Here is an 11,915-nt window from a genome sequence, read left to right as displayed (position 1 = left end):
CTACTTTTTATGAATGCGGTGCAACATGACGACAGTTTTGGCCAAATTAAAAAATATTGGAAGACGAGACAATGATAACTCCTAAACTCATTCATCCTTACAGCCTTGTTGAGTTCAACTGAAGGTCAAGACCTACAGTAACTGACATTATGAGCGTAGGTGTATTCTTTATTCTGAGTGAGCTGTCTCTTGCAGCCATGATAATGGGGTTTCATTGTGTTTGCAACTAGGAGACAGGTGGGACAAGTTTTATTCATCACTTTAGGCAACTTCACATCTCAGCTGTTCTAATGGGGTGTTATGTAGGTTTGTGAAAGCTGTAATGAAGTCAAATCAATTAGAAATTTGACTTTTTTTTTTATTTCTTGTCCGTAAGAGATAATTCCTCCAAGCACTGTCATCACCGTCTCTTGCCTTCTTTGTTCTTGTCTAATTTACATTTCTGTTATCACAATTAGATTACAGAGAGGGTTTTAACTCTTACAGTTAATCAGCTGAGTGTGGATGTTGCTGATACATGTGCTGATGATGCACACACAGACCTTGGCCCTGTTTCCTACGTCATTTGCTTGACGATATCAGAGGGGATTCTCACGCTGTGGCCTACATAATTCTTAGTACATTGTTTCACATGTGATTCAACATGTTTCTCAAATGCTGTAATGGCCTACTTATCAGACAAGAGTTTAATTTTCAAATGTGACACACATGGTGGCCAAGAGCCTCCTGTGCAACCTCATTGTCAGGTACTTTTAACATTAAATTGCTAAAATTGTAGACACTTGGGGTAAATACATTTTACTGGGCCTTATGATGTTTGTGTTACACAAAAAAAAGTTATTTAATGAGTGTTGTCCGTCCCTTAGTTTTCCTTTTGTATAAATGCTTCACAATGGTTCTGTTCAGGGGCTTGACAGTGAGGGGCTGGTGGGAGCTTTTACACTCCTGGCCCGGCTGTATTTAGATGTGAGCTGTTTGTCTACCTGACAGGTCAGACTGTTCTCAGACATTTGTCTTGCTTCGCAGCAGGCGTGAGGGGGCACAATAGCATCTGCTGCAACGATTTTAAAAACCCATAAACCCTCTGTGCTCTGTGAGGTGAGGAGAACCAACATAGATTTTCACCATTAAATATTACGCTGAGGTGATCAACATTTTAATAAAACACAACATTAAATAATCAAAACGTTAATGCCCTGTATGAAAATTAAAACTAGAGTCCTGCTGATTGATTTTAAGGTTACATTACAGGAGAGAAAATAATGATCTCATAACTTGAGATTCACAGAAAGCTCTGGGGAAAGTGATTACCAACAAGCTTTCATTTATTTTTATGTTATGCGTGACTTATGAGCCCGCCACTGACACATCCAGACACGTGCTTCTGTTTTTTCAGTCTGAACTGCTCTGCTCTGTACTCCAGATGGAAAAATCACCTCTAAATCAAACCACACAAACAGCTGTTAACAGGCAGCACCGTCATATGTTAGCAGTCAGTAGTGCATATTAGTGCCACAGAGACTGAGCAACAATAATAATAATAAAAAAAAAGATCCATTAGTGCCACCATGTGATTAACTGTATAGACACAGGGACAAAGAGAATCTGAGTCTTCCACCTTAAGGAATACATTTACATCAAGTGGAAAAAATCAAGTGTGTTTTCCATTTTTAATATTCAAATATCCATTTTTATCTGTTGTTTTTGCCCCATAACTGTGTATAAGGTCTGTGCCCAAGGGCCCTTTGACCTTTGAGCGTGCAGCATGTCCCATTAATTCACCTCTGATCCTTACATTTTTTAAGAAAGTATAGCCAGCTCATTCTTTCTGCTCCTCTTTCTGCTGAGCATGCATGACTTCCCCCAGTTGCCTGATGAGCTTTGCCAGTGTCTCCGTGTCATGGTTTGCCCTTTCCAGCAGCTCATAGCGCAGACTGGAGATGTCCTGTTTGATCTCCTTTAATTCACCTGCGGGACGGTAAGTGAAGCAGCTTCAAATAGTGTTTCATAATTCGGTCATCCAGATGAGAAAAGCACCGTGTGCAGAAAACCTGCTGAACTCACCTTCATTTATTTCATCATTGTCTTTATCTCTCTGTGCTTTTAAGATGTATCTTTTGATGAGGCGATTCATTATGTCCTGTAGTAAAGAATAGAGGATTGGAGTTTTGAACTGATGAGCTAATTATTCACTTAAAACACAGGTTGGTTAAAGGAAAAGAACAGCCGCCAACTTGTGTCAGTAAGCATGTTTGATTATTACAACACGTATCCATTAAGAACCATAAAGTGTGCCCTACATATCAGGTGCCGAAATAAGTTTAAAGTCAAAATATCATTGGAATATTTATGTTTACATGTCTGTATGTACAAAACTTAACTTAGAAAAGACTTGACAGCTCAGTTATTAACAGGTTAATCTTTAGAAATGAAAATTGCTTTACTTGGTGGCGGGTTGCACAAAGTGGTGATTCAGCATTCAGGTCTTCCTGTTGCCTCAACTATGATGAGAAACAAAAGAAAAGAAGAAGCACTTTTATTTTAAACATACTCTTATGGGAACTCTTACACCTGCAATTTATAAATGTGACACAAGAGGGCCCTGTAGACCTGTGTCAAAGAATCACCTACAAGAAGTTCTTCTAATGTCTCTAGTCTTTGATTTACATTCAACAAAATTTGGTCATTTCCTTTCTTGAAATATCATTTGTGTGAGCAGCTGATGCCTCACCTTGTTAAGTTCCATCTCATCATTTGAGTTGTCTTTGCTTTTGCCTTTAAGCACATCCCAGAGAAATTCCCTTATACCCAACAGGAGGGAAATGACAGACTTGGGGCTGGGCAGAAGGTTGAAGGGCACAGGAAGTGTGCCACCCTGCTCAAAGTACGAGAACCAGAGTTTAGCTCTGGCGAACTTCCACTCAACATCAGCATCATCCTGCACAGACAGGAAGACACAGAAGGAGCAGAGGAAACATTGGATAAGCAAGTCAAAGTAAATCAGTTTGCATTTCTAATGTGCAACCTACATCTGCTCAACATTTGTTCATTAGGTCTGCAATATTATCGTGTACAAAAATGGACTGAAACATAAAAACTGTGGTATATAAACAGTAAATCTTAACATCTATTGACACTTATAATCAAATTATTCCAAGACAATACTGGCCTCATAACAAAATGGTCATTGTCATCACTGATAAGACAAAAAAAAATGAATGGTAAGAAATGGATGATGATGAAGATGTACCTCAATTTCCTGGAAGGAGCTGTTGAACATGGCAATGAGCATATTCAGCAAGACGATCACCATGATGATGTTGTACACCCCGTAGAGAACATAGCCAATGTTCTCAATGAACTTATGGTCGATGTTAATGACTACTGATTTCACTTCCGACAAGCCAAAGATAGCCCAAAATAGCGTTTTAAAACTCTCCTCAAGCCTGAAGGGACAAAGAAATGAGAACTGACTAAGTGTAGTGCAACCAAAGCGTTCATCTTACATCATATTCATTCAACACAGATTATATCCAAAGGCATAACTGGAAAATATTTAGAACATTTCAAAGCTTTTTTCAGGCAAATGCGTCATTTCAACAGTCTATAGTCGACACTCACGTTGTGAAGGCATCGTTGTGCTTGGCTCCGAGGTAGTATGAGTACAGATTGAACATTCCCACCATGAAAGCCACAAAAACAGTGATGAAAATCACCATGAACTTAAAGATGTCTTTTACTGTTCTTCCCAGAGAGATCTGCAACGGCCCGAAGCTCTCATTGGCAGGCAGGATGTATGCAATGCGAGAGAAGCTCAGCACAACTGCAATTGCATAGAGGCCTTCGGAAATAAGCTGCGGGTCTGAGGGCATCCAGTTGATTCGAGCTGGAAATAAAGAAATGATGAACAGTTTTCATGCAGCAAACCTTCCCTCCATTTAAATCACTCTGTACAGAATAGCCAGAAAATCAAGTAGTCAAAAAAGGCCGTGATAATACTTCAACTAAGTGGAAAATTATTTCTTTATTGTCATGGATTTTCTGTTCCTGGTGTCAAAATTATGGTGGAGAAAAAAAATCAATTCAAGATCAATAGACTTGGATCAATATTTTTAAAAATCAATATCCAGTGTAACACTTACACAACTAACGATGTAAATCTGAACAAGGAAATCCTCGTTAATAAAATATTGAAGGTCAATTTTTCTGCATAAAAGAAAAAACTGAATCACTGATTATAAATTGAATTCTTTAGTCTGCACTCACCCAGCTGGAAATATTGTATCTCAGAGGGCAAGGTCATGTTGGACAGGTCAGAATAGTGCTGGTCAACGTAACACTGGGCAGAGTACGCATGCCAGAAGGCCATTAATCTGGCAATGAAAGAGGTCATAAAAATGGCCAAAATACTGAAGTCAAGGAGGTTCCAGGGCTCTGAGATGTATTCCCGGATGTCCTGCGACCAAATATCTTTACATTCTTCCCAGATTTTTCCTGTAGGGGGAAAAAAATCATTCAAATCAATAGTCAGTTAAAAGTCACACTGATTCTTTCTCAAATGAGATAATGGCTGATATGGTTTTAACATGTATGTATAAACATGATAAATAAGGCTTGAGTTGATAGTTGAGTCACATAGTATTTATTTATGCTGCATCCTGGCAACGCGTGCGTGATATGGTTTCCAAGTCTCGCCTGTGGAGCTAATTTAAAGTGTCACCTTGCCATTTTTGTCTTTGGACATACATTACCACTCTGATTTATCGGGGTACATGTGGTAGGAATACATTATTATCTACAGGCTATAGGCAATTTCCAAGCATGATAGATGTGTGGGGATGTTTAAAAATTCAATGACCTCCAGTATCCTTGACCCTGCATGCACAGCAGTGAGATGTAAATGTGAAAGTGTGGGAGTGCCAGAAAGATGGGAGAGGAATAAATTTACATAACGAAAAGGCACACTAACGTCATAGGAAAAGATTCAACAGCTAGTTGTGCTTGTATTCAAGATTGTGGAAGGAATAGGGTGAGGGCGTGAGGTGTTTACACTCATGACCTATGACCCAGGATATGATGAGAATCTCCATCCAGGTGAAGGGGGTCGTCTTCATTCGAAAAAGTTGTGAGGGGTGATCGTGGCTGGTCATGTTAGGCAGCAGCGATGTTCCCTCAAAACGGTCTGCCGCGTTCAGGACCAGTAGGCAAAGAAATATCATGAAGGAGGCTGCGTGGGCCACAAACTTCAGGAAAGGTCCACACATGAGTTTTCCTAACTGACACAAGTCAGGGAAAGGCAAACAGAGTACAGTTTAACATTGTTTTGAGCTGCACTAAGTGAATTTCACATTTTATGAATACAGCCTCTAACAAAATATCATCTTTACACACAGTAAAGGATTAACCAAAATTTAAAGCTGGTGTAGGCAGTTTAAGTTTTGGCTCACCGGCCAAAAAATCCCATAATAACCTTTGAGCATACTGTAATTTAGGTAAACTTAGAGAACACAAGACTCCTATTGGCTCTGTATTAAGGCTTTAGAAAATCTAAGTCGTGACAGGCGACTTTGGCCAGTCTTAGGTACTTTCAGAGAGAGGGCGTTCCTATTGGCTGTTTTACAAATGCAGATGCACGTCCCCTCAGTGAAAGCCTGATTCAGTATGGGCGCACTCACACTAGGGCCAGTTGTTCCGTACCGTGCTGAAGCACAATTATGGAGATGGACACCCAGTCAGCAGCCACACTAACCTGAATCCAGGCAGCGCGTAACCCAGCTGTGATGGACCGGTCAGCCTCAACTCCCCGCCTGCTGCCTGCTCTCCCCCCGGGGAAGCAGTCCACAGTGGCGGGGAGTGAGGCACAGAGGCCGCGGGGAGGCTAGCTAGCTAACTCTTGTCTCATTTGTGGTCTGATAAGCAAAGAGAGAGAGCCTGGCAAGGTGGAGTTGAGTGCATGAGGTGCGTGTGACTGTACACAGAAACGTGTATATGCCTATGGTCATCTGATGGGAGGGACTTAGGACAGGGAAGGGGGAAGGGTTTAATTTCAAATGCTGCCATTTTGTTGTTGTTGGGTTTTTTTTGCCTTTTCCAGATTTCTGCCTTACCAGCTTTAAGACCGAAACACAGAACTGTCTTGCCTATAGCAGTGGGCATCAGCATGTTGAAACACAGTCTGACCAATAGTGACTAAAACAGTCATCCAAATCAGAAGAAACATGGGTCTGAGAGAGTTTTCTAACTTTATGTCACTGGTTAATGTTAAAGCTGCATTAATTGGAGCTCCACAACAAGCTGACAGACCCACAACCCTGACATATTATTGCCTAATAAAGTTTTTGTGGCTAATATGTTAGCAACATTGGCCTATTCAAACATCGAGCAGACATGGTGCAAATTTAGAAGCATGTCAAAGTCCAACGTTCACTTTCCCTTAAACTCTGTTAAAAGTGTATAAAATGTTGCCTAAAAGAAAACTAAGACCATTATTGGTGAATCCAACTATTAAGTTACAACAGTGAATGGGTTTTTTGGGACTAACCTTACTTGAGGGTGCGATCCAGTACATAAAGGACAGTACGGGCAACCCAAAAGCTACACCAAGGGCAAGAAGGATTTTAACCGCTGTGGTTTGCTGACGAAGTCCTGACAAATTCTCATACCAGATGGAGAGGAGTTGCTGTTGGCAGTTTGGATGTGCCACAAACTGCCCCATCGATGGTATGTGTGAGGAGAGAAGAGGGAGGGAGAGTAAGGTAGAGGGATTATTAGGAGAAAGAAACAGTATTCAGATTATAATATGAAAGCAAGTGCATCGATTCTAATCTTAAAGTTTTCTCACATGCTTACCTTTTTAACTTCATATTTTATTGCAAGTTTTAACCTGAGAAGGTTTTGTCGGCCCAAGGTCTCAGAGCTTTGACATGATTCTGTGTCCCCGTTCAAGATGGCCTTCACTTCCTCTGTGTTTCGACACAAATCCAGGAGTCCCACCACAAAGTCTTTACACTGCATGGATAGTTTCTTGTAATCATTCTATAACAGACAATGGAAACATTTATAACACCTTATTCTTTTATATTTATGAATCACTACCAGCACAAAAGTCAAAACTTCAAATCCTGTCATAACTGTAGCTTCAAGCTTTTACTCAACATGATGTGCAGCTGTTGTCTTTAACTTTAGTTTAAGGATGGGTACATTTGATACTGTACCTTGAACTCCTTTTCAATGTTGGCCAGAACTGCAAGCTCATTGCTCAGTGCCAGAGCTGCCATCACTGGGTCTTCATTGGAGAGGGACAGATACGCTGGACTGGCCAGACATTTATATGCATTGATGCGGGACTGTGAATGGCTAAATGAGTCATGTCTCTGCTGCTCGCTGCAGGTCCCGCACTGGCAGAAATAGTCATGGGGCCGCTCTACACGGGCCCCCTTCATAAGAAGTGTATGCACAATTTCATACTCATGACACTGGGAGGCCAGGATGATGGGAGTGATGTCATGAGAGAAGCGCGTGCCCTCCTCATCATAGGCAAAGAAGTCATCATGTGTACCCGCCTGGCTGGGACTGTTAGTCAGCCTCTGGCCATCTGCAAAGGCCTGATGGCTCAGCAGGGCCTCCACTATACGGATATAGCCTTTACTGATGGCTAACAGCAAAGCATCTCCGATTCTAGCCAGGTCTTTCTTTCTGAGCAGGAGCTTAGTCACCTCTAAATGCTCATTGGCAACTGCCAGCTGCAGTGCATTCTGGCCCATGTAGTTCACACAGTTGACGTCGAATTCTGGCAGCTCCTCTAGAATCCGCTTCACTTCGGGGATGTTGCCATATTCTGCAGCATTTAAGAAAACTTCCTCTGTCTTGGAGAGGCAGGAGGTGGATTGAGCATGATACAGGTAACCAGCTCCCCGTAAAGCTTGTCTCCGAGGTTTGGTCACAGCCTGCTGCGGCATCATGGCTCTGCATTCATTGCTCCACCTAAACACAAATAGGCATCGTTTGATTATCTAATATCAATATCATATGAAGACCCTATCTGTTTACAAATGATTAAGGGGGACAAATTGGCAGAGATGGAATATAATGTCATAAGTATGTTTTCTTTAGTATATAATCACCTGGAACGAAGAATTGTCATGTTTTCGTTACCTTAGAATGAGCCTTTAAATCTACCTAGGAAGAGGGTCCTCATCCATGGAGCCCACCATGTTCTACAGTAGCTCAAAATGGACAACCCAAACACTGGCTCTAGACATGTTTTTTGCATTTTTGCATCAGCCACTGTAGTTAGCAGCCCCTCCTTGGAGCACAGTCTCACTCAAGCATTGTCGAATCCAATGCTTGGGTGGTGACTTGCGGCACCAGAAACCAACGAAAAAAGGCCACCTTAAATGTTGGCATGATACATGGCCGGTTGCTGTTATAGTTTAACGGCGCCTGGCGATGTCAGGGGGATACATGGTGGGACAAGGAAGAAAGTTAAGCCAGTGAAAGTCTGAGTGGTGCAGGTGGAAGGGGTGGTGGATGGGTCCAACAAACCCCAACATTCACCCAAGAGAGCAGTGTTCACATCCTGTAAGATTCTAAAGCCAAACCCTGTTCTTTTTTCCTAAACCACATGCTTTTGTTGCCTAAGGACGCATTCACACTGGCGCTATTTGGTCCTCTTTACACGAACCCTGGTCCGCTTCCACGGATAGTTCAGTTCATTCTGAGTGGTGTGAACGCTCATTCGAACTCTGGTGCGTACCAAATAAGCGAACCCTGGTCCGCTTGAAAACTGGGGGTCTCGGTTCACTTGCAAGTGAACCCTGGTGCGGTTTGCTTACAGTGGGAAATGCAAATGGACTATCAAGCAAACCAAAGAGAGGAAGTGATGTAGAGCACAGTGCATTTTGGGTAGAAAAAAAAAACAAAGCCAACAGCACAAACTGGGAGAAGCAGGGGTAAAAAAAGAAAAACTTGGAAGACGTCTCGTGGGCAGACGTGGAGTAGTGAGGAGGTGCAGGTGCATACTGATATATGGTCAGAGGACTATATATCGCAGTTGCTTGTGGCTACCCACAATGGATTTCCGTTTTCGGTCCTGGCCAATCAATGAGCCGGGTTTTCTACTTCCTCATGCTTTTTTTTCTTCTTGGTCAGTGGTTGTTTCAGGCAATACCGCCCCCAAACGAGCAGCTGTTGTAACTGTGTGACGTTGTTCAGGCCGTTTGGTCCGCATTAAAAAGTGCAGTGTGTGGGGCGTCGGTAGCGTGGTGGGTGGTGCCGGCGCCCCATGTGCGGAGGCCTTGCTGCAGCAGCCGCGGGTTCGGGTCGGGCTCGTGGCCCTTTGCTGCGTGTCAGTCCCCACTCTCTCTCTGTCTCCCCATTTCACTGTCCTGTCATTAAAGGCAAAAAGCCCATAAAAATAATCTTTAAAAAAAAAAAAAAAAAAAAGTGTAGTGTCAAAGTGAACCAAACCAAATGAAGGTGTGAAATTTTTCGGCATTCTCCGCCCAATCGAACCGAGTCCCCGGGATGATCCTGTGTGAATGGGCCCTAAACCCAACCATGTGTGTTTTTTGTTGAAGATATAAAAACGTCAATATGTGGTGTTGTACCAACGTAGTGAGTTTATTTTGAAAGAGACTGTATGTAAATGTTAAATTTCCTGTAAAAACAGACGTGTATCTCGAAAGAAGAGAACTTGACATGGTGTCCCAGAACGTCAACAACCAGCACACCCAGGGTCTTCATGTCGTATGTGGACATAAAAAGTCCATGACCAAAATGTCAATATGTGACGAGGTTGGAGTGAGAATGTGTTGCTCCTTGACGAGCAGCATTGGAAAACATTTTTAACAGTAAACTGCTTTATTCTGTGTTTTATTTTACTGGTTAATTCATGCAGTCCGTTTCTTTTGGAGAGGAAGAGACTTCTGCAATAATTCAGTTCCAGGTAAAAATCTACTGAACAATGACACTGAAGGAATCCTACCCAGGAATTCATGCTTGGCACAGTGTAGAAATTCCAGCTGGTTACAATCTGCAATCATCACTCCTAGATGCCACTAAATCCTACACACTGTTTAAAACATTTAAATTCCTCCTCAGCAGACACATGATTTTAATTAGCCAGCTGGTTTGGGTTAATTCACGTCAGCTCCATGTATATTTCCTAAAAAGGCCTTAGAAATGAGACAGCAGAGTTAATGAATGGACAACAGTGTGCAATGGACAGCTGGTCTCAGCTGATTTATAACTCGCCCTACATGTGTGACACCACCCACAGACTCATCATCTGCTCTGCTTCATTTCATGGCCTGGAACTGTCCATCCATTCAGCCTCTGCCTGTACGCTGACCAAATTTATCTTGCATGTCTGGAATATTATAAAAAAAAGTCACCGGTGTTGATTGTTAGTACAGTGGCAAACTTTTATTTACTGATTCTGGTACGATGTATACTCCATTCATTAGACTATAACTACCATGTAACAGTGACCATCTCTGATACTAATCGTATTTTGCATCATTGTCTAACGTAAATCTACTTTACGTTCAGTAATTACATTTGAATAACGTGGTTATTCCTGGAGCTAATTGCTTCAGAACAGATGATGATAGATGACGACACAAACATCCCTTCATTTAATCATGATTAGTGTTAATAAGATTTTACATAACAGGGCAAACTGATGGGCGCAAACACAGTACATACAGAATTCACTCTATTACAGACAAATCACTCATCTTTGGCATCCAGTCTGTATCAGCTGAGACAAGATGAAATGAAAATGGTGTCATGCTGCTCAGCCAGGGAAGGTGTGAAAATCACAACAAAAAATGGATGGACATAAAATAAATAATTAAAAAAGAGAGTAGGTTTTTGCCTTTAAAATGGCATAGATGCTCTATGGGAATTTACCTGCCTGGATTTTTGAGAACGCCTTGTTGTTTTGGTCCTGCTGCTGCTGCTCCTCCGCATCATCATGACAGGCAAATGGGTGACACTAGGAGATGGAGAAAAAACATTGGCATGAATACTTTAATGATAGATAAGATTCTTCTGCAGTTCATGTCTTTGGATGAGCTGTGTGCAGTTACATGTGATGTTAACACTCAACATTGTAGTAACTGAAAAACAAGGCTTTCAGTGTGGAGAGGAACACATCAGTGTTGATTACAGATGACAAGGAAAGGCACAACAGAGGATTTGAAAAATGAGACACTGCAGGATGAGATCACTGAGTGCTACTCTAATACTGTTGTTTTTTATGAGCATCACGGGCCTGAAGCTTTTCCACAGACGCCTAAATAAACACCGACATTCCTCTATCAATATTTCTTTAAATAAGGCACCGGAACTCCATTATCTTCGACATATTTACTATATGTTTCACATCAATATTCAGAAGTCTAACAGGACGCTGCACTCACCTCACCGATGTGGCCAAATGACTTCACCTTCACTTCTTTAAATCCAAACTCCGTCCCAAAGCGAGCAGCTGCAGCTCACGTGTAACACACCGGCTCCTGTCAGCCTCTCTCCACCACCTGTCTGACTTCACCCAGCGTCCCACCTTGGCTCCTGGTGCTGACGGTGCAGCCTCTGCGCGCCCATTGGCCGGTTTTCTAGCAGCTTTTTGTGTGTGTGTGTGTGTGTGTGTGAGTGTGTTTGGATATTAGCATTTGTTGAACACATTTAGTTCCTATTCTGGAGATTACATTACAGTCTAGATTTCAGTGTAATGTCCTTGATTTCCCATAAATGTGATCAGTAAGCCCCAAAATCAAGATATTAAAGCACTTTGTCAGACTAATAGAAGGTTTAAAAACAGCAGAAATGCTGACCTAACTGGTTGTGCAATCAATTGAGGCACAATATTATTTTATTACCAACTATTTCTAATTGTCAGTGTGCAGACT

The 11,915-nt window shown here is 41.9% G+C and overlaps 1 protein-coding gene across 1 annotated transcript; it reads right to left on the bottom strand.

The window, feature by feature from the left end:
• Positions 1 to 1,199: 1,199 nt before the first annotated feature.
• Positions 1,200 to 11,550, bottom strand: trpc6b (transient receptor potential cation channel, subfamily C, member 6b). The gene is made up of 13 exons (XM_049576282.1): positions 11,427 to 11,550; positions 10,915 to 10,999; positions 7,215 to 7,983; positions 6,850 to 7,035; positions 6,542 to 6,706; positions 5,060 to 5,276; positions 4,267 to 4,494; positions 3,622 to 3,886; positions 3,251 to 3,446; positions 2,732 to 2,938; positions 2,445 to 2,501; positions 2,065 to 2,140; positions 1,200 to 1,968 (listed from the first exon to the last, which is right to left on the bottom strand). The coding sequence occupies exons 3-13, from the start codon at positions 7,959 to 7,961 to the stop codon at positions 1,820 to 1,822; spliced, it is 2,493 nt and encodes an 830-aa protein (XP_049432239.1). The 5' UTR covers positions 7,962 to 7,983; positions 10,915 to 10,999; positions 11,427 to 11,550; the 3' UTR covers positions 1,200 to 1,819.
• Positions 11,551 to 11,915: the final 365 nt, after the last annotated feature.

Source organism: Epinephelus fuscoguttatus, linkage group LG5, assembly GCF_011397635.1.
Source record: "Epinephelus fuscoguttatus linkage group LG5, E.fuscoguttatus.final_Chr_v1".
NCBI lineage: Eukaryota > Metazoa > Chordata > Actinopteri > Perciformes > Serranidae > Epinephelus > Epinephelus fuscoguttatus.
The sequence above is the reverse complement of the archived record's forward strand: the minus strand, read 5'-3'. Positions and strand labels throughout refer to the sequence as shown.

Coding starts and splice junctions, on each gene's coding strand:
- trpc6b (XM_049576282.1), bottom strand. CDS start 7,961: ATGATGCCGCAGCAGGCTGTGACCAAACCTCGGAGACAAGCTTTACGG. Junction 3,447..3,621: donor CACAACGATGCCTTCACAAC/GTGAGTGTCGAC, acceptor TTGTCCCTTCAG/GCTTGAGGAGAGTTTTAAAA. Junction 1,969..2,064: donor CAATGATGAAATAAATGAAG/GTGAGTTCAGCA, acceptor ACCGTCCCGCAG/GTGAATTAAAGGAGATCAAA.